This window comes from Oncorhynchus keta, chromosome 22 (genome assembly GCF_023373465.1).
Source record: "Oncorhynchus keta strain PuntledgeMale-10-30-2019 chromosome 22, Oket_V2, whole genome shotgun sequence".
Lineage (NCBI taxonomy): Eukaryota > Metazoa > Chordata > Actinopteri > Salmoniformes > Salmonidae > Oncorhynchus > Oncorhynchus keta.
In genome coordinates, this window is record NC_068442.1 from 10,344,583 (window position 1) to 10,370,870 (window position 26,288).

General features: G+C 42.0%; 1 protein-coding gene across 3 annotated transcripts in view; it reads right to left on the reverse strand.

Annotated features, from left to right (window-relative positions):
• The window catches only part of LOC118401028 (polypeptide N-acetylgalactosaminyltransferase 18), a 95,260-nt gene that overhangs the window by 43,734 nt on the left and 25,238 nt on the right, over positions 1-26,288 (reverse strand). For all 3 annotated transcript variants that reach the window (XM_035798170.2, XM_035798171.2, XM_035798172.2), the window contains exons 2-9: positions 23,340-23,532; positions 23,075-23,241; positions 20,679-20,862; positions 17,387-17,584; positions 16,760-16,874; positions 8,331-8,516; positions 8,031-8,168; positions 6,787-6,882 (exon numbers count right to left, since the gene is read on the reverse strand). In XM_035798170.2, the coding sequence (XP_035654063.1) occupies positions 6,787-6,882; positions 8,031-8,168; positions 8,331-8,516; positions 16,760-16,874; positions 17,387-17,584; positions 20,679-20,862; positions 23,075-23,241; positions 23,340-23,532 (1,277 nt within the window). The remainder of the gene's footprint in view (positions 1-6,786; positions 6,883-8,030; positions 8,169-8,330; positions 8,517-16,759; positions 16,875-17,386; positions 17,585-20,678; positions 20,863-23,074; positions 23,242-23,339; positions 23,533-26,288) is intronic.

A 26,288-nucleotide genomic window follows, 5' to 3' on the forward strand; every position in this document is an offset into this window, starting at 1 on the left:
CCAGATCAAATAAATGACATTTGTGGTGTTGCAGGATATTTTGCCTTTGATATCTCTTTGTCAGTCTCTGGGTGATAAAAAAAAAAAAAAAAAAAACATTTATTTGATTATTATAATGATATCAAAAGTCCTCTTGCTGTGCATTTAGTTGGATGTGCATATTTTTCTCTCCTTTCAACTAAACTCTGTGTGCCATAAATGAGATCAAGCTCTGCATCTCGTTTTTCACAATAATGTGAATAGTATGTACAGCTACATCCCATGATTGTAAGATATTTGTGCTGTAAACATTCACAGATTTCAATGGATTTTTCTAGGGAGAGATACAGTAACTCCTTATCTCGATGCAAGGTTCAGGGACCATGTGATTATGTTAATCTGTTGTTGATAAGATTGCACCCTGTCTTAATGGGCCTCAATGGAGTTGTCTTTGAAACGAGCTTGACTTAATGAAATGACAACCATTTTCATGCCTTAAGTTCACATTCCCCTTTCACAATACCTCAGAATACTGAAAAAGGGTGTTATTTTCACACGTTTGACTTAGTTGATGCACCATCTCCTTCTGAGCAGAAAATAAGTTCAGTGAAAACTGCTTGGGGGAAAAAAGAGGATTGATGTGACATTTTTTCAATAAGAAAGTTCATATTTTGATCCCAGTTGTGATCAATTATTTGCTTTTTGAATACGTGTGAAGTCGTTCTGGAAGAATAGTTTGTTTATATGTAAAATAACACAGATTTATATTCCAAAGTCAGACGAAAACATAAATCATTGTCTTCAGTGCTTTAAATCGAGGTTTTTCTAAAGTATAAGGGCTGCTTAAATAAATATTTTCTCCGTCTCTAAAGACGGACTGTTTTTCATTCAGATGGTTGACATACTGTACAAGTCAAAAGTTTGGACACCTACTCATTCCAGGGTTTTTATTTATTTTTTACTATTTTCTACATCGTATAATGTTGGTGAAGACATCAAAACTACGAAATAACACATATGGAATCATGTAGTAACCAAAAAAAGTTTAAAACATTTATTTATTTGAGATTCTTGAAAGTAGCCACCCTTTGCCAAGAATTGGCAAAGTTGTCATCAAGGCATTCTCTCAACCAGTTCCATGAGGTAGTCACCTGGAACACATTTCAATTAGCAGGTGTGCCTTGTTTATAGAAAATATAGGTAATTTGTGGAATTTCTTTCCTTTTTAATGCACTTGAGCCAATCAGTTGTGTTGTGACAAGGTAGGAGTGGTATACAGAATATAGGGCTATTTGGTAAAAGACCAAGTCCATATTATGGCAAGAACAGCTCAAATAAGCAAAGAGAAACAACAGTCCATCACTCCTTTGACATGAATGTCAGTCAATACAGAACATTTCAAGAACTTTGAAAGTTTCTTCAAGTGCAGTTGCAAAAAACATCAAGCTCTATGATATAACTGGCTCTCATGAGGACCGCCACAGGAAAGGAAGACTGAGTTACCTCTGCTGAAGAGGAAAAGTTCATTAGTTACCAGCCTCAGAAATTGCCGCCCAAATAAATGCTTCAGAGAGTTCAATTCATTAACAGACAAATCTCAACATCAACTGTTCAGAGGAGACTGCGTGAATCAGGCCTTCATGGTCGAATTGCTGCAAAGACACCACTACTAAAGGACACCAATAAGAAGAGACTTGCTTGTGCCAAGAAACACGAGCAATGGACATTAGACTGGAAATCTGTCCTTTGGTCTGATGAGTCCAAATTAGAGATTTTTCTTCCCCTTTTCACTTTGTCATGATGGGGGTATTGTGTGTAGAGTGATGAGGATAAAAAAATAAAAAAATGTCATCCATTTTAGAATAAAGGCTGTAACGTAAACATTTTGGGAAAAAGTGAAGGGCTCTGAATATATTGTCCCAATGCACTGCACAATATTGCGGATACGACTCTATTACAGAAGCATATATGATATCCATTATCTTTAAGATTTCAATACACTTATTCTGGCCTACACTCATATTGTTACCGATACCACAGCATTTCAGTCTCTTTAAGAGTCATCGAAAATAACTTCTACATTTTTTACACTGAGCCGTGTGGAACAAAGGCCTCTCTGTACGAGGAATAGAAAGGGAGCATGTCAATCCCTAACATGTAAAAATCTCATTGCGTATTCATTGCGAGAAGAGACTCAATCCCGATGGAACGTTTCTGTTAAATGTAACAATTCTGGAATAACAGACAGACGGAAAGTAATTCAGAGCGATGGGCTAGAACAAAAGGCCCTTGTGTTAGCAGAGAGCTCTATTAATGTTCCTCTTTGTTTTTCAGCAGGCTGAAGTTGATGGCACAGGAGCTCCTGCTTTCTATTACTGAGCTACTGTACATATGATACTTCATTAGGTTAAATGTCAAGAATTGGGGGTTGGGTTTATGGCTAGGAGTTAGGTTAGGTTAGGTTTAGGGTTTGGGTTAAAGGGATTTTGGAAATCTACTTCCCCAGAGTCAGATGAACTTGTGGATACCATTTTTATGTCTCTGCGTGCAGTTTGAAGGAAGTTGCTAGCGCAATTGCTAACTAGTGTAAGCGCAATTACTGGAAGTCATTATGCTAACGCTAGTTAGTACTGGCTGGCAAAACTATCTTTAACTTCCTTCATACTGGACACAGAGACATAAAAATTGTATCCACAATATCATCTGACTCTGGGAAAGTAGATCAACGGGTCTAATTGCCAAAACCCCAAAGTATGGTTCAGGTTAAGGAAAAAAATATTTTGAGTGGAAACTAATTTTAGGCCCCCACAAGTATAGAAGAACAAAACATGTGTTTGTAGCACTCCAGTAACTGTCAGGATTTGTACATTACACAGCCAACATGTACTAATCCCTCTTCAATTAACTCAGCAAGGACTTCATTGCAAATATGTATATATCTTTCTCCTCCTGAGTCACTTTTCTGTTCATATGCTAGGCAAGGAAGAGATGGTGCTGTCAATTATCCGAGCCAACTCTCAATCCTTCATTATGAAAATAATTTCACACAGATATATCATATCAATGCATCTAAAGTTAATTAGCAAAGATGCCAAAGTAACTTTCAACAAGTGTGTAACAGACGACTGAAAACAACCACCCCTTTGGATTAATAAACATTGTAAGACTCCAACCATCTGCATTTGGGTCTCGCCTTGTGCCTTGATACCACCTTTGGTAGTACTACAGTATAGATCAAACCAGTCAAGGCAGAATTACACATTTCTTTCAGTGTTTTTTCTGTAGTTCGGTCTCCCTTTCACTCTCTGCAGTAACCTGTAGAGTGCTCTTTGATAAGATCCTTTGATAAGAAATATGGATCCCTAAAAGGTTTCTCCCACCCAGTGCAGTGCCAATTGGGATTTTCTCCATATCTCCACACAGTCTAGTCTGGTCTCCTAGGTAACACCAGATCTAATGGGGCGATTCCATGCCAACTGGAGCGAAAAATATTTTTTGTATCTCAGATTGTTGTTTTAGCCATTTTCACATAGAAACTTAATTGGGTGGAAGGATGTTAGACATGCTTTTTACATTTGCATCACAAACCATACATTAGATTTTTTTTAAGAGGCCATTTTAGATATTTTCTATACCTACAGTATACATGCCTCCTATAAGACCCTATGATCTGTGAACCGTGCAGTATACAGACAACATCTTGGTATCAATATACTCCTTATAATGTTCTCTCAAATATGTATTATGTCTAGATTCTGAAATAAAAACGTTGACATTCATTTATTCAATAAAAAATATAAGAAAATGACCCTTTTTGATATTTCTTACTTAAAGAAATTATATTTGGAACAATATACCCTTCAAACATCACATTTCCTGGGGGAGCTCTGGTACTTTTAGGTAATTAACCAAATCACAAGCCTCGTTTAGGATTGCACATTCAGCAAATCACCAGCAGAGACTTCACTTTGAATATATTTACCATTCACTGTGTTGGTAGTGCTAATAAAATGTCTCATAACTTCAGAATTAGCACAGAGCCCATTCTGGAAATGTGATGTACATGTAGAGTACGTTGTTCCAAACAATACGTCTTAAAATGAACAAAATCAAAAGGTAGTATTTCAGGGGGTAACATTAACTTGCTTGACCATGCTGAAGGTCAAGTAACTTTGTAAAAAGCTAATTGCAATGGGGACTTCACTGAACATAGGTTGCCCTCAGGCTTTGTGATGAAACAAAAAGGTGTGGTTGATTTATTCTGCCACTGTCATCTTATTGTATGGGCCTTACTTCATATGCCTTGCCACCATGATATAGGCCTAAAAGGTTACAGAGCAAACAACGCAATTTTCACAACACATCGGTTGTAATATGGCTTTTTTTCTGGCTTGGCGTCCCGAGATTTTACCCACACATCGCTACTGGAGGCGAGACATTTCCTAGTGGCATGGCAGACCATCCGTTCCCACAGGAAATACTCTTCTACCTCCTCCATAGTAGACAAGCCATCACTCTGATTGGTTGCTGGTTCATGGTCAATGACATTCACCACTGTCATAACTCTCCTGTGAAGATCTGAAGGATCAGGTTACAGTGGGTCCGCTCTACAGTGCCCTCTCTCTCTCGCTTTATGGCGGTCGTAAAATACACTGCTTCTGAGCTCAGTAGTAATGAAGATTGGAATGTAACTGTGGAAAACAGAGAGACACTTGGACATCAAAAAGGTTGAATAATTGAACAGTATTTCTGTATTGCAAGCAGTTGGAGTAGTCTGTGGACACTTAAAGGACAATCATGTTGAGTTTGTTTCATTTGGTGACCTCATGAAGGACAGGAGACACACATTACTGTTCATTTCTTTGTATACACTCCTCAATTATGGGGATTTTTTATTTTTTATTTTACCTTTATTTTACTAGGCAAGTCAGTTAAGAACAAATTCTTATTTTCAATGACGGCCTAGGAACAGTGGGTTAACTGCCTGTTCAGGGGCAGAACGACAGATTTGTACCTTGTCAGCTCGGGGATTCAAACTTGCAACCTTTCGGTTACTAGTCCTACGCTCTAGCCACTAGGCTACCCTGCCGCCCCGATTGCATCTGAATGTTGTATAAAATAAATGATTGAGTATAGATATACTTTTGAAAAGATGAAATGTGATGTTAGCCTTCTAAATGAGAGTTTGGGTTTTCATATAAAGTTATAACTAGTCAGTGACCACACCCCGTGAGCACAGACATTTACATCGGTGTCATGGAACGATGCTAAGATTATTGCAGATAAAGGGTTTGCGACGTTCAGGAATGATGAGGTAATAATACATAAAAAAATATATTTTACCCCTTTTTCATCCCAATTTCGTGGTATCCAATTGGTAGTAGTTACAGTCTTGTCTCATCGCTGCAACTCCCGTACGGACTAGGGAGAGGCGAAAGGTCGAGAGCCACGCGTCCTCCGAAACTCAACCCAACCAAGCCGCACTGCTTCTTGACACAATGCACATCCAACCCGGAAGCCAGCCGCACCAATGTGTCGGAGGAAACACTGTACTCCTGGCAACCTGGTCAGCGTGTACTGCGCCCAGGCCCGCCACAGGAGTCGCTAGTGCACGATGAGACAAGGATATCCATGCCGGCCAAACCATCCCTAACCCGGACGACGCTGGGCCGATTGTGTGCCGCCCCATGGGCCTCCCGGTCGCGGCCGGCTGCGACAGACCACTGCCCCGGTAATAATACATTAATAGAAGACTGTAATCGATAAGATAAAATATCTGAAGAGTTCTATTCGGGAAATTTAGACTCAAACATTTTCCCAAGGTGCCCCAACTTCCTAGTTAATTACTATTCAGTGATTTGTTTAATTACGGAATAATTACACAGAGAATTGGTTTGATAATTGAACAGTCTTCAATTTTAATGATAGTCAACGCTACAACACCACCTTTCACCTCCATCCATACCCAGATAATGCTCTGATAGAGTTTGTATAGGCTTACACACTGATGGAGTGCAATGGTATCTTATCCTAACCCCTAACACTCCATCATAGTACAGAGGCAGGATTCAGCCTGAATACCCAATGTAAAACATCTCTGTTTGTATTCTACAGTCATTCCTGTAGAGTTACTGTCTAGAACTCAATTGCATTTTGGACTTCAGCACCTTCGCAATTGATAATCTCATATTTTGGGTTTCAGCAACAACAAAAAATCACATGAAAGTGTTATACATAATAATTCAGTTATCGATCATGAGCCAAATGTACGTCTCAGGGGGAAAATGAAAATGTATAACGACAGCGAGACAGAATAGTGAAAGTGCAGCAGTTTGGAGAGCTACAGTAGCCGTGTAGATTGATTTCCATCTATGGTTTAACATTTCAGGCACCAGTCGATTATATTGACTTCTCCGGCAATAGTGGAACATAGTGTCCTCAGAAAAACTCAAGATGCCGTACCAGACTGTCTTGTTGCAATTATGAATTATGCAATGTGACTATGTAGACGGCCAGACGTTCATTGTTTATGATGCGTTAAAATCACATCACACAAAAAGCACATTACCAAAGAGGTAAAAGGAACAAGTCGTATAAAAGCACAAGGCATTCGAGAAACACCTTTTCCAAGAGCTTTTACATTCAACGGACAAGGAAACATGGATGAATAGCTTGACTCATAGTTAGAGCAACAATCTGATTTTGTAAGTGGGGAAAAGACCCAGGAATAATTGCTGTGGTGTTTGCGTTAGGACCAGGACAGAGTTGGGAGTGACCTTACAGATAGAGGGGTTAGAGGGCACTCACCTGTGGTGTCATCCCATGACAGAGGTACAGGATGGGGATGTTGTCCGAGTCAGGCCCCTGGTCTAGACACAGGTCATTCCTCAGCATGTTCTTTACCTGGAAGAGACAGACAGAGAGGAGGAAAATAATGCAATAACCAGGAAAGAGGGACTGAGACGGATTAAGACTGCAGAAGCTCGTTAATGGACAATCTGTTTTCTGAAAAGCCGTTAAGCTCGGCCTTCTTCCATCTGGCAAACGCCAATGGATAATTAGTCCTTTAACAATAGAATGATACAGCACAAAACTGGTTTGTGTGACGAACAGTTTGACAAATGGAAGCACTTTAGGCTAATTACGGTTAGCCTCGAAAGACAAAACACAATAGTGTAAACAATTGGCTTCCATTATCCTCACATCAACAAGGGAAGAAATACGTTTTTCCACTAAATAATTGCGACAAAAATAGTCCTGCAGCATCTGTTTGACCACAAATTGAGAGTCAGGAGAAATGTGCAGTTTGGAGCAGGGTTTAGAGCTACAGCTACAAAAAGAAATAATAAATACACTTTTCTACTACGCCTTATTTATTTTTCTATATTCTGTAATTTTTCAATAAATGACTGTGGAATAATGTCCTTGTTATGTTAATGTCATTCTCAACAGTGCACTTCAGATTATCATGTTCATTTTTCAGAAAACAATCATGTGAGATTTAGTGGTCACTGTCAAATATGTATTCATATGCGTTTCACCAAGTTGTTTTGATAGCTGCCAACATAATCACATGCACAGCTTGACTCCCACACATGCTCAGCAGCGTCATGGTTTGGCATCAAACAATTCAAACACAGTTGTGATGTGAAGTGCTCATCAAACAACCAAGAAAAGCGTTAAGAGGGGCGGGCAGCTTATTCTTGGACAATGTCATTACTCATACTTCAATAAAACTGACCTATTTTTTTGATTTCAGGCATCTTCAAACATTCTTTGCTTCAGTGGAGGTATTGTCCACAAGCTGTGGCTTGAAATGGACTCCTAGGATAGTAATGTTTTATGTTCTCGCTAAGATATTGCAAAAGACTGTATCAGCATTTACAGTACGCATGCCTCACACTATAGCATCACGTTTTATGACTGACATTGTCAGTATACCGATGATAAACTAGTCCTCACGTGACATTTTTTTCTAAATGACAAAATGCCTCGAGATTTCACAAGTGGAAAAGGGACTTTAATACATGAAAATGTCATAACATACTCACCACTCCATAAGCAACAGTGTCACTGTAGGTTCTCATCTCAGAGTAGATGTTGGCCAAGAACCACCTGAAAGATTTACACTGCAGTCTGTTCCTCAAAGCCTTCCTCTCCGTGAGGTCCCCTATGTCAATCCCTGAATCCTAGAAAGAGACACATGGATACCCACATGACAACTTTTATTTTTTTATTTTTTTTTACATAGAACATTTATGGAATACACATTTAGACTGAAATGACTCGGGCCTGGAGTTTCTGGCCAGGTCGCATTTTCAGGAATAACTCAGGAGGCTATTGGTCTTTACCTGTGGAGGAATGTTCCAGGCCATGTAAACGTGGTTCTTGTATTCGTCCATCCACACCTCGGCCACCCTCAGCGCATTCCGCCGCACATGAGCAGTCAGATCTTGAGTGTAGGGCTTGTGAGCACGCTCGATATGGGCTATCCGAGAACAGGGTAGGACCTCCACACTGCCCCCACACTGCCATACCTGAAGTTACACACAAAAATGGTCAAAATAAAATACACATTTTTAAATAGGTAGGAAGCTGAGTTCCAGCCCTGGAAGTGTTCAGAGCTCAGTAGTACACATAGGTTTAGATACAAGGAGGAAGTCAGTATCCAGATTTCCATCCTTTTTATGCAAGTACATGTCGGATAAAAATACGTTACGACAGGCCTGATGGAAACAGCGAATTTGTCGGTAAACTTTTTGTGTCATTAAAATGTATTATGTAAATGCCTTTATGCGCAAATATTGCTATAATAACAATATCAAAGTAAACTTGGAGTCACGCGATGATATGTTGTGTGTACCTCCCACTACGACTCGGGAAAGAACGCAGTTTATTAAGCTACAGATGAAATAAGTTACGATAAACTTCACAGGGTGAGAAAATGCGAAGATTGTTTTCATGCAGACTTTAGGATATTCGCTTGGAAATTTGTCGCCAAATGGATAGAAACCTAGCTAGTGTCAGTAAATGACCTGTGACATATTGACTGTCTGCCACGTCTCACTCAAATCATCAGACAACTGTGGTGCTACCACACTCATAGTATGAACGCTTTTAAGTGCACAACCGCCACCAAATGGCTTTTACAAATCACCATATTTTGTAAAGCGACTTACTATACAGCGTCATGAGGAGCTTTTATTTAGCATACAATGTACAGCGAGGGACAAATGTATTTCATCCCCTGCTGATTTTGTATGTTTGCCCACTGACAAAGAAATGATCAATCTATAATTTTAATGGTTGGTTTATTTGAACAGTGAGAGACAGAATAACAACAAAATAATAAGAAAAACACATGTCAAAAATGTTATAAATTGATTTGCATTTTAATGAGGGAAATAAGTATTTGACCCCTCTGCAGAACATGACTTAGTACTTGGTGGCAAAACCCTTGTTGGAAATCACATAGGTCAGACGTTTCTTGTAGTTGGCCACCAGGTTTGCACACATCTCAGGAGGGATTTTGTCCCACTCCTCTTTGCAGATCTTCTCCAAGTCATTAAGGTTTCGAGGCTGACATTTGGCAACTCAAACCTTCAGCTCCCTCCACAGATTTTCTATGGGATTAAGGTCTGGAGACTGGCTAGGCCACTCCAGGACCTTAATGTGCTTCTTCTTGAGCCACTCCTTTGTTGCCTTGGCTGTGTGTTTGGGGTCATTGTCATGCTGGAATACCCATCCATGACCCATTTTCAATGCCCTGGCTGAAGGAAGGAGGTTCTCACCCAAGATTTGACGGTACATGGCCCCGTCCATTTGATGCGGTGAAGTTGTCCTGTCCCCTTAGCAGAAAAACACCCCCAAAGCATAATGTTTCCACCTCCATGTTTGACGGTGGGGATGGTGTTCTTGGGGTCATAGGCAGCATTCCTCCTCCTCCAAACACGGCGAGTTGAGTTGATGCCAAAGAGCTCCATTTTGGTCTCATCTGACCACAACACTTTCACCTAGTTGTCCTCTGAATCAATCAGATGTTCATTGGCAAACTTCAGACGGGCATGTATAGGTGCTTTCTTGAGCAGGGGGACCTTGCAGGCGCTGCAGGATTTCAGTTCTTCACGGCTTAGTGTGTTACCAATTGTTTTCTTGGTGACTATGGTCCCAGCTGCCTTGAGATCATTGACAAGATCCTCCCATGTAGTTCTGGGCTGATTCCTCACAGTTCTCATGATTATTGCAACTCCACAAGGTGAGATCTTGCATGGAGCCCCAGGCTGAGGGAGATTGACAGTTCTTTTGTGTTTCTTCCATTTGCGAATAATCGCACCAACTGTTGTCACCTTCTCACCAAGCTGCTTGGCGATGGTCTTGTAGCCCATTCCAGCTTTGTGTACATTTACATTACATTTAAGTCATTTAGCAGACGCTCTTATCCAGAGCGACTTACAAATTGGTGCATACACCTTATGGCATCCAGTGGGACAGCCACTTGCATCTAAATCTTTTTTTTTTTTGGGGGGGGGGGGGGGGGTGAGAAGGATTACTTACCCTTACTTACCCTATCCTAGGTATTCCTTGAAGAGGTGGGGTTTCAGGTGTCTCCGGAAGGTGGTGATTGACTCCGCTGTCCTGGCGTCGTGAGGGAGTTTGTTCCACCATTGGGGGGCCAGAGCAGCGAACAGTTTTGACTGGGCTGAGCGGGAACTGTACTTCCTCAGTGGTAGGGAGGCGAGCAGGCCAGAGGTGGATGAACGCAGTGCCCTTGTTTGGGTGTAGGGCCTGATCAGAGCCTGGAGGTACTGAGGTGCCGTTCCCCTCACAGCTCCGTAGGCAAGCACCATGGTCTTGTAGCGGATGCAAGCTTCAACTGGAAGCCAGTGGAGAGAGCGGAGGAGCGGGGTGACGTGCGAGAACTTGGGAAGGTTGAACACCAGACGGGCTGCGGCGTTCTGGATGAGTTGTAGGGGTTTAATGGCACAGGCAGGGAGCCCAGCCAACAGCGAGTTGCAGTAATCAAGACGGGAGATGACAAGTGCCTGGATTAGGACCTGCGCCGCTTCCTGTGTGAGGCAGGGTCGTACTCTGCGGATGTTGTAGAGCATGAACCTACAGGAACGGGACACCGCCTTGATGTTAGTTGAGAACGTCAGGGTGTTGTCCAGGATCACGCCAAGGTTCTTAGCGCTCTGGGAGGAGGACACAATGGAGTTGTCAACCGTGATGGCGAGATCATGGAACGGGCAGTCCTTCCCCGGGAGGAAGAGGAGCTCCGTCTTGCTGAGGTTCAGCTTGAGGTGGTGATCCGTCATCCACACTGATATGTCTGCCAGACATGCAGAGATGCGATTCGCCACCTGGTCATCAGAAGGGGAAAGGAGAAGATTAATTGTGTGTCGTCTGCATAGCAATGATAGGAGAGACCATGTGAGGTTATGACAGAGCCAAGTGACTTGGTGTATAGCGAGAATAAGAGAGGGCCTAGAACAGAGCCCTGGGGGACACCAGTGGTGAGAGCGCGTGGTGAGGAGACAGATTCTCGCCACGCCACCTGGTAGGAGCGACCTGTCAGGTAGGACGCAATCCAAGCGTGGGCCGCGCCGGAGATGCCCAACTCGGAGAGGGTGGAGAGGAGGATCTGATGGTTCACAGTATCGAAGGCAGTCGATAGGTCTAGAAGGATGAGATCAGAGGAGAGAGAGTTAGCTTTAGCAGTGCGGAGCGCCTCCGTGATACAGAGAAGAGCAGTCTCAGTTGAGTGACTAGTCTTGAAACCTGACTGATTTGGATCAAGAAGGTCATTCTGAGAGAGATAGCGGTAGAGCTGGCCAAGGACGGCACGCTCAAGAGTTTTGGAGAGAAAAGAGAGAAGGGATACTGGTCTGTAGTTGTTGACATCGGAGGGATCGAGTGTAGGTTTTTTCAGAAGGGGTGCAACTCTCGCTCTCTTGAAGACGGGAGGGACGTAGCCAGCGGTCAGGGATGAGTTGATGAGCGAGGTGAGGTAAGGGAGACCTTCTCCCTCCGGAAATGGTCTGGAGAAGAGAGGAGGGGATAGGGTCAAGCGGGCAGGTTGTTGGGCGGCCGGCCGTCACAAGACGCGAGATTTCATCTGGAGAGAGAGGGGAGAAAGAGGTCAGAGCATAGGGTAGGGCAGTGTGAGCAGAACCAGCGGTGTCGTTTGACTTAGCAAACGAGGATCGGATGTCGTCGACCTTCTTTTCAAAATCTGCAGAGAGGGAGGAGGGGGGGAGGATTCAGGAGGGAGGAGAAGGTGGCAAAAAGCTTCCTAGGGTTAGAGGCAGATGCTTGGAATTTAGAATGGTAGAAAGTGGCTTTAGCAGCAGAGACAGAGGAGGAAAATGGGTCCTTCTGTAGCTCAGTTGGTAGAGCATGGCGCTTGTAGAGGGTAGTGGGTTCAGACCACCCATACGGAATGTATGCACAATGACTGTAAGTCGCTTTGGATAAAAGCGTCTGCTAAATGGCATATATTATTATTATTATTATTATATTAGAGGGAGGGAAAAGGATGCCAGGTCCGCGGGGAGTCGAGTTTTCCTCCATTTCCGCTCGGCTGCCCGGAGCCCTGTGTAGGTCTACAATCTTGTTCCTGACATCCTTGGAGAGCTCTTTGGTCTTGGCTATGGTGGAGGGTTTGGAATCTGATTGATTGATTGCTTCTGTGGACAGGTGAGATTAGCTGAGATTAGAAGCACTCCCTTTAAGAGTGTGCACCTGGGAGCCAGAAATCTTTCTGATTGAGAGGGGGTCAAATACTTATTTCCCTCATTAACATGCATTTTTCTGGATTTTTTGTTGTTGTTATTCTGGCTCGCACTGTTCAAATAAACCTACCATTCAAATTATAGACGGATCATTTTTTTGTCAGTGGGCAAAAGTACAAAATCAGCAGGGGATCAAATACTTTTCCCCCCTCACTGTAATCTGTGTAATATCAATCTTTGTGTGTTTGTATGTTTATTTCGTCCACCCACTGTACTCTTGCTGAGTAGAGCCCTCAAGAACTCTCCCTTTAAATTTGACAACCTTTTATTGACTATATTTTACCTTTATTTAACCAGGCAAGTCAGTTAAGAACATATTATTTTCAATGACGGCCTGGGAACAGTGGGTTAACTGCCTGTTCAGGGGCAGAACGACAGATTTGTACCTTGTCAGCTCGGGGGTTTGAATCTATATATAATCCTCACATAATGTTTCACACGTAATGTATATTATGTAGCCTACGGCAGGTGATCCAATGTCTCGTTATTTTTTTTAAAATATATTTTTTACATTTTTTATTATTGTATGTTTGTTTATATAACTATAATTATAATTTATTTTTGTTACGTTCGTCTGTTACTGTCACTTTGTCCTACCGTTGTCTAATATCTTTTCACTTTTGTTTTGAATGTTCTTAATTGGAAAATGCAAAAATAAAATATTTAAAAAATATATATATAAAAAAAAAGAACTCTCCCTTTCCTTCTCTCAGAGAAATCCTTCTTATGGGGATTATAATGGGGCACATGCCTACAATTTTGGACTGGAGACAACTATCTGCAGACAACATTACACCTGGCTGTAGAAGGTATGACGAATAGTGGCTGAGACTAGAAATATATCAGTTATGAGTGCTGACTGGTTTTTCCCCTGACGTTCATTGTCAAAGTCAACACACAACCTGGTCAGGAGCTCAAAGGAAAAATGTGCTAATTGAGATGTTGAGTGGAGCCTGACTAACAAATGCATTGTAAATTGTGAAGTCTGCCTGCTGAGATAAAATGCTAAAATAATCAAATGGCAGTAAATAAAACACAAACATAATAAGCATAGATCTATAAATAAAGTATTTATTAAAGCACAGCATGTGGTTATTGGGTACCAGGGAGGAAGAATTGGTAGAAAAAACAGAAAAATCCCATCCCTTGTTTTGGCGGGCCTAAATACAACTATTCATTAAGGTGGATGGAATGCCCAGATGTGCAGTTCCTGATTCTGTCAAGAAAATGCCTCATTTACATAATAACTGACAACGGACGATCCATGACCGGATGTCTGTTATCTGCAACATTAGAGGTGATTATGTAAGCACTCGCACACATAGATTCTGTTAAGAGAGCACAGATAAGCCACTCCATAGAGGATTTCAAGTTAGCCATACACTCAACAATAAAAATCGGTCGGTCCCTGAACTTTTGCCGTACTGTATTGAAAAGTCACTCCAGCATACTTGTGATCTTTATGCTCCTCCGATTCAATGGATTTCTATACCATAATTTCAGTCAATAGGATTATATAGAGAGTCCTCAAACTTTTGCCATATTTCCACACAATAAGTATTTCCCATTCAGCCAGGTCTCGAATGCAATATAGTTGCTAGAGAGCACATTTCACCCTCCGGCAGGATGAAGTTAGCCAATCAGACAAGCTACTGTATGATACAGTCTATGGAGTGACAGCTTGAACAACAGCTGATATGACCCATTATCATTATATTAACACCCAGTATTGAAGGGATTTTTGACACCTACCAAAGAGAAGACCTTCCCTCTTGATGCCACAGGACCACAAAGCTGCAAGGGAAAGGAGGCACAAATACCCACACAAGACGCACTGTGTGGGTCTCACTAATGTGGAGTGTGCATGTACAGTGGGCAGAACAAGTATTTGATAACCTGCAAAATCGGCAGTGTTTCCTACTTACAAAGCATGTAGAGGTCTGTAATTTTTTATCATAGGTACACTTCAACTGTGAGAGACGGAATCTAAAACAATCCAGAAAAATCACATTGTATGATTTTTAAGTAATTAATTTGCATTTTATTGCATGACATAAGTATTTGATCATCTACCAACCAGTAAGAATTCCAGCTCTCACAGACCTGTTAGTTTCTTTAAGAAGCCCTCCTGTTCTCCACTCATTACCTGTATTAACTGCACCTGTTTGAACTTGTTACCTGTATAAAAGACACCTGTCCACACTCTCAATCAAACAGACTCCAACCTCTCCACAATGGCCAAGACCATCAATGAGGCATCAATGATCATGAGGAAGGTGAGGGATCAGCCCAGAACTACACGGCAGGACCTGGTCAATGACCTGAAGAGAGCTGGGACCACAGTCTCAAAGAAAACCATTAGTAACACACTACGCCGTCATGGATTAAAATCCTGCAGCGTATGCAAGGTCCCCCTGCTTAAACCAGCGCATGTCCAGGCCCGTCTGAAGTTTGCCAATGACCATCTGGATGATCCAGAGGAGGAATGGGAGAAGGTCATGTGGGCTGATGAGACAAAAATAAAGCTTTTTGGTCTAAACTCCACTCGCCGTGTTTGGAGGAAGAAGAAGGATGAGAAGAACACCATCCCAACCGTGAAGCATGGAGGTGGAAACATCATTCTTTGGGTATGCTTTTCTGCAAAGGGGACAGGATGACTGCACCGTATTGAGGGGAGGATGGATGGGGCCTTGTTTCGCGAGATCTTGGCCAACAACCTCCTTCCCTCAGTAAGAACATTGAAGATGGGTCGTGGCTGGGTCTTCCAGCATGACAACGATCCGAAACACACAACCAGGGAAACTAAGGAGTGGCTCCGTAAAAAGCATCTCAAGGTCCTGGAGTGGCCTAGCCAGTCTCCAGACCTGAACCCAATAGAAAACCTTTGGAGGGAGCTGAAAGTCCGTCTTGCCCAGTGACAGCCCCGAAACCTGAAGGATCTGGAGAAGGTCTGTATGGAGGAGTGGGCCAAAATCCCTGCTGCAGTGTGTGCAAACCTGGTCAAGAACTACAGGAAACGTATGATATCTGTAATTGGAAACAAAGGTTCCTGTACCAAATATTAAGTTCTGCTTATCTGATGTATCAAATACTTATGTCATGCAATAAAATGCAAATTAATTACTTAAAAATCATACAATGTGATTTTCTGGATTTTTGTTTTAGATGCCATCTCTCACAGTTGAAGTGTACCTATGATAAAAATGACAGACCTCTACATGCTTTGTAAGTAGGAAAACCTGCTAAAATCAGCAGTGTATCAAATACTTGTTCTCCCCACTGTATGTCCCATAGTCATTTCTAAGGGTTCGTTTGATGTACTTTTAGCTCTTTGGAAATGTGCAAGTCGCTGAGCTGGTTGAGTTTCAGCTCGCTATGTGGCGGGGAGGGACTGAGCTGACTGGCTGGCTGTATCGTCCAGCAACAGACAGCAGTGCAGCAGGGACTCACAGCAGCAGGGACTCACATACAGCAGCACCAGATTGTTACATACACTAATGAGTCCAAGAGTCCTCAATATAGGCCAAATCCTAAATTGATATTCCGGGTTTGTACATAACTCAGGTTGTATAAATTATTGTTACAGGTTTTGGTTTTTCCATTTATATTTCGAGGTTGGACCTCAGGACTTTAGGTGCACCGATTGGCGTCACCTCATTAGTATGTGTTACACCTGTGCGGGCTTGTCATCTCATTAGTCAGAGGGCATTTCACCTGTGCTGGCACAGGGGATATTTAAGGGTGGCACATGGCTCCAGTTGGTTGAGAGATGTAGAGGGTTAACACCTTTAATTGGCTTGCTCCATTTAGATTTAAAAAAAAAAAAAGTTATTTTCTGTTTTTATTTTGCTGAACTTTTGGTTTGCTTCCTGTTTTTAAGTTTTGGTTGCTTAAATTGACTCTTAGCATAGATGTCAATGGGGGACCGTTCTCAAGTTAGGATTTGGCATATTACTGAGCAGATTATAATTATTTTGCACTCCACTCACCCTGATGCCAAGCTCCACATTTTCTCCACCATAGACCTCCATTCCCTCATCCAATAGGCCAATCTCCTCAAAGTACTTCCTGTCCACCACAAAACAGCCAATAAGAGCTGGGCTCCTGGTACAAAGAAATCAAAAGAGAGAAAAGTCAATTATGCAGTGGTTCTATGAACTACTTCCTAGTACTTTCTAGCGTATTTGTAACACCTCTGAGCTCAGCTGGAGATTTTCCACATTTGATTTCTTGATATGTTTTCAATAATAAACCTGTTTATTTTTTGTTGTTGTCAAGAATGAGGATTACCCACATGTTACTAAGTAACAGCTGTCTAAAAACAACCAGGAGAAAGAACAGAGCTTTGATCTACATCAAACTGATGCAACAGGTTTACACACATGATTCTTACTGGGTCTGTTATTAAGATGAGAAAAAAGAAGGAACCCGCACACTGCTCAATAGTATCAATGCTCTTTAATAAGCTTTACGTATGGGCCTCACGGCCTTCGTCAGAGCTTTTCTGTTATTAAAATAAAATAAGCCACAACATTGTGAGGGTTTCTCAATGCAACACAGTGCCTGTGAAATAGCACAAGACAACTGTTGATTCCTAAGTCTTTGCTGACAGTGACCTGATAGGGGCGGTGTGGTTGAACTGGGTCCACCAGACTTTGGGCGGGTTCAGGTAGCGACACCATAGCTCCCAGTCGAAGCCCTGAGCAGACAGCGGATACTCCTCGATCTCAAACGTGTCATACTTGATGTTGTCAAACGACGGCGAGACGATGCGCGTTCTGTCTTCCTTGATCCTGAGAAGAATGGGCTCGGCCCTGCAGGGAAGACAAGGCATAGTGGGACATTGTGTTGCTGTGAGATACATTTAGTGTCTTTTTCAATTAAAACAATATGAGGGTGAACACAATCACTTCCTTAACATCACAGGAGATATGGGGAAACAGCAGGAATGAGGGTCTTTCATCCTGGCCACTAATTGTTAATGGCTCATTGCGGAATCTCGGCCTATGGCTACAGCTTCCAGTATCCCGGGCCACACACAGAATATTAAGCCGATTTGGAGTTTGAGACGTGTTGATTTGGTGAGGGAAACAAATGAGGTTGGATAAATATGGCCATGTATTGTATGTCAGATCACAATCCAGACATGAGTAAAAGCCACAGCTAAGGAAATACACTTATCACAACATTGAGTGCCTAGTGAAAAAATAAAAAATAAATGGATTCAATTAGATTTTTCCCCCTACAGATCTACACAACCTACTCCATATTTTCAAAGTGAAATCAAATTGTACAACACCGCACCTCCCATGTCCTGATTGCACATGTCTTTTGGCAGCCATTACAGCTGTGAATAATTTATACTGAATAAAAATAAAACACAACATGCAACAATTAATGATTTTACTGAGTTACAGTTCATATATAAAGGAAATCAGTCAATTTAAATAAATTCACTAGGCCCTAATCTATGGATTTCACATGACTGGGCAGGGGCACAGGAAATCAGAAAGAGTTTTTCTACACAAAAGCCTATTAAAGACAGAAATACTCCTCAGTTTCATCAGCTGTCCGGGTGGCTGGCTTCAGACAATCCTGCCAGTAAAGAAGCCAGAAGTGGAGGACCTGGGCTGGCATGGTTACACATGGTCTTGTGTGTGAGGCTGGTTGGACGTACTGCCAAATTCTCTAAAACGACATTGGAGGCGGCTTATGGTATAGAAAGGAACAATCAAGTTCTCTGAAAAACAGCTCTGGTGGATATTCCTGCAGTCAGCATGCCAACTGCACGCTCCCTCAAAACTTGAGACATTTGTGGCATTGTGTTGTCTTACAAACCTGCACATTTCAGTGGCCTTTCATTGTCCCCAGCACAAGGTGCACCTGTGTAATGTTCATGTTTAATCAGCTCCTTGATATTCCACAACTCAGGTGGATGGATTGTCTTGGCAAAGGAGAAATGCTCACTAACAGGGATGTAAACGTATTTGTGAACTAAATTTGAAAGAAATACGCTTTTGTGCATGAAGAACATTTCTGGGATCTTTTATTTCAGCTCATGAAACCAACACTTTACGTTGAGTTTATATTTTCGTTCAGTATATAAGATTCTACCAACTTTGCACAACACTTATGGCAACATACTGTATTATCCATTGTTTTTGGTAAAACTGCTCAAGATCAGTAAATTTGGTTGGGAAACTATTGTGGTGGCAGAATCATATTACGGGTATGCTTGTCATCGGGAGGGACTGGGGAGTTTGTCAGGATCAAAAGAAATATGAAAGGAGCAGAGCCCAGGTAAAAAGTTAGAGCTAAACCCACCATTGTCTTCTGAAAACCTAACACTGGCTTAGTTTTTTTTATTTATTTTTTAAACGGGACAATTACACACATTTTAACGCCAAAGACAAACCAGAATGGCTTTCCAAGAGGTGGTGAGTGTTCTTGAATGGTCCAGTCTCAGTCCTGACTTAAACCCGCTTGAAAATCAGAGACACGGTTTGAATTTTCTTGTCCATACATTTTTACATTTAATCCAGAGTGACAAAGTAGTGAGTGCATACATTTTCATAGTTCTGGTATATATCCCAATCAAATTTACTGAGCTTGAGTAATGTTGAATAAAATCTATGGATCCTTATAAGAGTTGTGCAAGGTTGGTAAAATTAGATTCAAAATGATTCACAGTTGTGGTCATGGCTGCCAAAGGTGCTTCATCAATTAACTCTGGAGACTCTAGGATGTGAAGACATTCGCAATCAATACAGATTCGTTTTTTTTATTCATTTACAAAATGTTCTATAAAATGTTTATTAGTTTGAAAATCTAATTTAATCTGTGAACAACAGATGCATATATCTATTCCCAGTCATGTGAAATCAATAGTGTCAGTCCTAATTTATTATTATTTATTTAATTTGACTGATTTCCTTACATGAACTGTAACTCAGTAAAATCTTGGAAATTGTCACGTTTATATTTTTGTTCAGTGTCGTTCTACTCACTAAAAAGTCATTTGAAGTCTTCTACATGGGTGTTGAGTTATCCATTATAGACAAGATAGACAGAAAATCTGTTGCTGACTGGCACTTAACTGGTATTAGACTAAATGTGCGCAGTTTCTGATAATGTAATGTAGAATAGAGTGACGTGATAAATAAATATAGCAGTCAGTCACCCTCTCTTGTTTAATGGCAGACATTTTTCAATCAATCATTCAAAATAAAAACGTTACGAGCTCCACAAAAACATATGGAGGTCATCAGCAGACAGCACAAATAGCATCAGACTTGTTCTATATGAAAGGCCTCAGATCAACGTTAAAATGAATAGTCAACATGTTTGTCTGCATAAAAGACCGGCTGAGAGCCTCATGCGCTCTCCTTTTCAAGCACTGCCGTCGCATTGAGCCAAATGATTTCATTAGTCGAAGACACAATATCTGGTAGCTCAGAAGAGTGAGAAGGCCTCTGAAATGTCTGTTCCGAGAGCTGTGCCAAAGCACCTCAGGAGTTTTTTGGGATTGAGCCCAGGCTCTTCAGAGATATATGTGTCGGTCGACCTGTCAAGCTGTGGAGAGAATGATTAACAGGCACATAAACTGTCAGACGACAGAAAGCCCCGTTTCACTACATTGCCATGAACAACACCTTGATGAAAAACACATCTCAACTCCAGTCAGCAGTACGTCAACCCTTTGAGCACTCCAGCGCTGAGGGCAGTCACATATATTATTCTGACAACCCTCTCATCTAATCAGTTATGTAATAGCTCTATTAAGTAATTACTGAGAAAATGCAGCACATATCAATTAAACCGCACATACAGCAAAGATCATAACTAGACATGAAATGTTTGAAGCTGTTGGATAGATTGGAACATACACGCGGCGTTCCAGTCCCTTACCATCCAATGTTGAATTCCACGTGGGCGTCGAACAGGGCCACGACGGGGGCGCTGGCGGCCCTCCACCCACTGACCCGGGAGCGGATCAGCCCCTCCTGCTTGTCGTGGCGGACCACCTTGATGAAGTCTGGCCGCTGGGAGTTGGTTTCCTTCACAAAGTTCTGCAGGTTCTCCTTCAGCTCAGCTACAGAAAACATTCATAGACAGTACAGAAAGAGAAAAATGGAGAGACATTTTACAGAGTCTGTCTGACCTTAACAAGAACCAGTGGCTGAAACATTGTTGAATGCAACAATGGGAAGCCTTGAAACCACGTGCAGGTATTTCTCATTATGTCAAATCAAAATGTTATTGGTCACATGCACGTGTTTAGCAGATGTTATTGCGAGTGTAGCGAAATGCTTGTGTTTCTAGCTCCAACAGTGCAGTAATATCTAACCATTTCACAACAATAAACACAAATCTAAATAAAGGAATGGAATTAAGAATATATAAATATTTGGACGAGCGATGTCAGAGACTCAGACTAAGATACAGTAGAATATAATATCCTGCACCTGTGAAATCTGCTGAAGGCATGTACCTTGGACTATTGACTAACCACACAATTGAAAAGTGCTTTACAGTCCCAAATTCTATTTATTCCACGGTGTAAAGGGGATTTCAAATAATATTGCGGTTGTGATTATTGATGTCTATCAGCATCGTCTATCAGCATCGTCTGGTTGAAGGAAGTCAATTCTGCTTTCCCAGAAGCTCCATCTGCCATCTGTTTGTTTTAATTTGCTCGGTGGACGTGTCGGCAGTGTCTCACCATGGCAACCAGATGGAGTGATTGGGACATGAAGGGCGAGGACCGGACATCAATGTCTGTTTTCATTACAGTGGTGTTCATGGGAAAATGGCTTTTATACATGTTTTGGATGGCAATATTTATCATACAACTATGGCTATTAAGTAATATCCAGTGATAGTTAGCGGTAAAAATACAGTCATTTTTTCCCCCAATTTCGTGGTATCCAATTGGTAGTTACAGTCTTGTCCGTATGGGAGAAGCAGCGATGAGACATGGGAGAGGCGAAGGTCGAGAGCCGTGCGTCCTCCAAAACACAACCAAGCCGCACTGCTTCTTGACACAATGCCCACTTAAACCAGGAGCCAGCCGCAAGCGTGTCAGCGTGCACTGCGCCCGGCCCTCCACAGGAGTCGCTAGTGCGCGATGGGACAAGGACGTCCCTGCCAGCCGAACCCTCCCCTAACCCAGGCGACGCTGGGCCAAATTGTACACCGCCCAATGGGTCTCCCGGTCTCGACAGAGCCTGGACTCGAACCCAGAATGTCTAGTGGCACAGCTAGCACTGCGATGCACTACCTTAGACCACTGCGCCACTCAGGAGGCCCACAGTCATTTAACTTGTTAAGAAATGAAAAGGACAAATAAAAGGACTAAGGTCGATTTGGTTACTGGGATTGTCATGGGAAGTAATCCCAGCAGACCCTATGAGACACCCCACTCAGGATGGAGAGCCGTTAGCCAGACTCCTGAAACTGTACAGAACGGGAAGAGTCATATTGTTCAAAGTGAGCCAACTGCCAAGGAATTAATTAGAATACCAATGGCCACAAAGGAAACTTTTACAGATTAATTTCCTGCATCTCAGCTATTCAGCTCCGTTTTCAGACAGTTTACATTACAGAAGCGCCTCTTTTTAATGTAATGATTCAACATTTACATCCTGAAATAGGAGTCCTCAATAAAAAGATGTATTCAAAAGAAAGTTTTTTTTGTTTTATCCCTCTGCCGGACTCTTTTGACCCTCATTTGTCATCTCAACAGATGTTCAGTAAAGTACGCAGCTAAAAACACCATCATATGAAATGATCAGTCTAGGTCAATTGGAGCCTTTAAAATCTTCTCACTTCCCGCTGGCTCTATAGCTGATCAACATGCAGGTCTGTCCTGCTGAAATAACTAGGCTAACAAATAACTTAATTCGGAGCCGTGTGAAAGTAATCCATTAAATTGGCAGGCAACACCAGCGCATTTTTTAAAAGATATTGAAATGTATCTTACTCCATACACATTTACATGAGTTTATTACCAGTAATAAGACTAGAGAGAAACTCCTGATGCACTGTGGGTCCTCAAGAATGTCAAGTGTGAATTGATATACAGAGCTTTCAGAAAGTATTCACACCCCTTGACTTTTTCCACATTTTGTGTTACTATCTTAAACAACTTCTAAATCCAGGAAGTAAGCAGTCTGAATGAATTCCTGTATACAATGCAGTGTGTATACTTTGTAAGCTACATTTAGTAGGAATATAGAAGTTACCAGTTACCCGACTTGCCTAGTTAAATACAGGTTAAATAAAAAAATATATATAGGAGTTACCATTGTTGCTGTTATCGTCGACCAGGATGATCTCCTTGAGGAGGTGGGAGGGAGTCCTGTTCATGGCTGTGTGGATGGAGCGCAGGATGACCGACAGGGCCTCATTCACAAAGATAAATATGATACTTACTTGTGGGAGATTGGTGGGGTACGACATGTTTCTGCACCTGAGGAGAAACAGCAAACAGACAAGATATGAACAAGAAACTTGTTTTTTTATGGACAATATAAAAGGAACCAACAAAAGAGTCAATAGGTCATATACCCATCGGGTCTGAGGTCGGGGATGGGTCTGGCCAGAGAGAGGCGGTCACTGAGATAACCGTTATAGCCGTAGTACTGGAACTTCTTCAGCGCCACACGGCGACTCTCAGGACCAAGGTCATGACCCCAGCGGACAAACAGGGAGGAGTCGGAGAGGGACTCCACTTTTTCATCACTACCCTTCTGGGGCACCTCTGTAGGTGAGAGTGAGAGAAAGGAGAGTGGTGAAATGGTCTGTGCCTGGGATATAGAAATAATAATATTTACATTCATGCCGCATACTGCAGCTTACATGAAAAAGATTTATACCAGTGGGGAAAAAGGTCACTGTATTCAGCACGATCACATAATGTAGCAGGCACACTTCCTGGAATGCATTAGCATTTGAATTGATCCATCTAAAACGCTGCAATGTGTTACTGCAGTCTTGGACTACTGACACCAGTCTTGGACTACTGACACCAGTCTTGGACTACTGACACCAGTCTTGGACTACTGACACCAGTCTTGGATATTCCTACTTTTCCTGTGGTCTACTGAAGGCAGCAAAACAAAAACCGGTTAGTCCTACTAGATCACATTGTCTGGACAAGACAACTGTTTCTTCTTCACTCAATACGTTCTTTCAGCTCGCAATACTGGTAACGCAATGGAATTTACGATGCCGGGAAACGTCCTCACAAACCACAGCGAGTGATGAAGGACTCGGTGCAGGTAAATACTGAATGCTAATTGTCGACGGAGTTATTTAATTATAACCACTGCATTGCATTCTCTCTCAGCACCAACTCCATCTCTGCCACGACTGGGATCCCAGCATTTGCTACTCTGAGGGTACAACTTCATCCGAGGAGGAGGATGTTGACATGAAGGGATCCTCACAGCACAACAACACTCAGATTCTGATCAAATGTATATTTCTATGGATAGGTGTGGTTTGAGTTAATATTCAATGACAATGTCTCTTTGACAGAATTGGAGCCTGAATCAACAATATTTCGCACACAGTGTTACATTAATTTAAATGGAGTCAGATCATCAATATTTACAGGCTTTATGGATAACATAAAATCAAGAGTTGCAAAGAAAGAGCCATATCTCATACTGGCCAATAAAAAGAAAACATTAAGATGGGCAAAAGAACACAGACACTTGACAGAGGAACTCTGCCCAGAAGGCCAGCATCCCGGAGTCGCCTCTTCACTGTTGATGTTGAGACTGTTTTTTTGCAAGTTCTATTTAATGAAGCTGCCAGTTGAGGACTTGTGGGGAGTCTGTTACTCAAACTAGACACTAATGTAATGTCCTTTTTCTCAGTTGTGCACCAGGGCTTCCCACTCTTTATATTCTGGTTAGTTCCAGTTTGCTCCGTTCTGTGAAGGGAGTAGTACACAGCGTTGTACGAGAACTTCAATTTCTTGGCAATTTCTTGCATGGAATAGCCTTAATTTCTCACAACAATAATAAACTGACGAGTTTCAGAAGAAAGTTCTTCGTTTGTGGCCATTTTGATCCTGTAATCGAACTCACAAATTCTGATGGTCCAGATACTCAAGCAGTCTAAAGAAGTTGTATTGGCTCTAATCACCACAACAGTTTTCAGCTGTGCTAACATAATTGCAAAAGGGTTTTCTAATGATCAATTAGCAAATACAAGTTAATCATTTTAAAAGGCTAACAACATGCAATTGGAACACAGGAGTGATGGTTGCTGATAAATGGGACTCTGTAGCCCATGTACAGTTGAAGTCGGAAGTTTACATACACCTTAGCCAAATACATTTAAAAACTCAGTTTTTCACAATTCCTGACATTTAATCCTGGTAAAAATTCCCTGTCTTAAGTGAGTTATGATCACCACTTTACTTTAAGAATGTGAAAAGGAGAGTGGATGATTCATTTCAGCTTTTATTTCTTTCATCATATTTCCAGTGGGTCAGAAGTTTACATGGGTCAAATGTTTTGGATAGACTTCCACAAGCTTCCAACAATACGTTGGGTAAATTTGGCCCATTCCTCCAGACAGAGCTGTTGTAACTGAGTCAGGTTTGTAGGGCTCCTTGCTCACACAAGCCTTTTCAGTTCTCAATCACAGAAAATGTGTGGGCAGGTCAGGGCTTTGTGATGGCCACTCCAATACCTTGACTTTGTTGTCCTTAAGCCATTTTGCACAACATCGTAAGTATGCTTGGGGTCATTGTCGATTTGGAAGACCCATTTGCGACCAAGCTTCAACTTCCTGACTGATGTCTTGAGATGTTGCTTCAATATATCCACCTAATTTTCCATCCTCATGATGCCATCTATTTTGTGAAGTGCACCAGTCCCTCCTGCAGCAAAGCACCCCCACAACATGATGCTGCCACCCCCGTGCTTCACGGTTGGGATGGTGTTCTTCGGCTTGCAAGCCTCCCCCTTTTTCCTCCAAATATATCAATGTTCATTACGGCCAAAAAGTTCTATTTTTGTTTCATCAGACCAGAGGACATTTCTCCAAAAAGTATGATTTTTGTCCCCATGTGCATTTGCAAACCGTAGTCTGGCTTTTATATGGCAGTTTTGGAGCAATGGCTTCTTCCTTGCTGAGCGGCCTCTCAGGTTATGTTGATATAGGACTCGTTTTGCTGTGGATAGAACTAATTTTGTACCCATTTCCTCAAGGTCCTTTGCTGTTGTTCTGGGATTGATTTGCACTTTTCGCACCAAAGTACGTTCATCTCCACGCGGCAGAACGCGCCTCCTTCCTGAGCGGTATGACGGCTGCATGGTCCCATGGTGTTCACACTTGCGTACTATTGTTTGTACAGATGAACGTGATACCTTCAGGTGTTTGGAAATTGCTCCCAAGGATGAACCAGACTTGTGGTCTACAGTTTTTTTTCTGAGGTCTTGGCTGGTTTCTTTGGATTTTCTCATGGAGGTCAAGCAAAGAGGCAATGCGTTTGAAGGT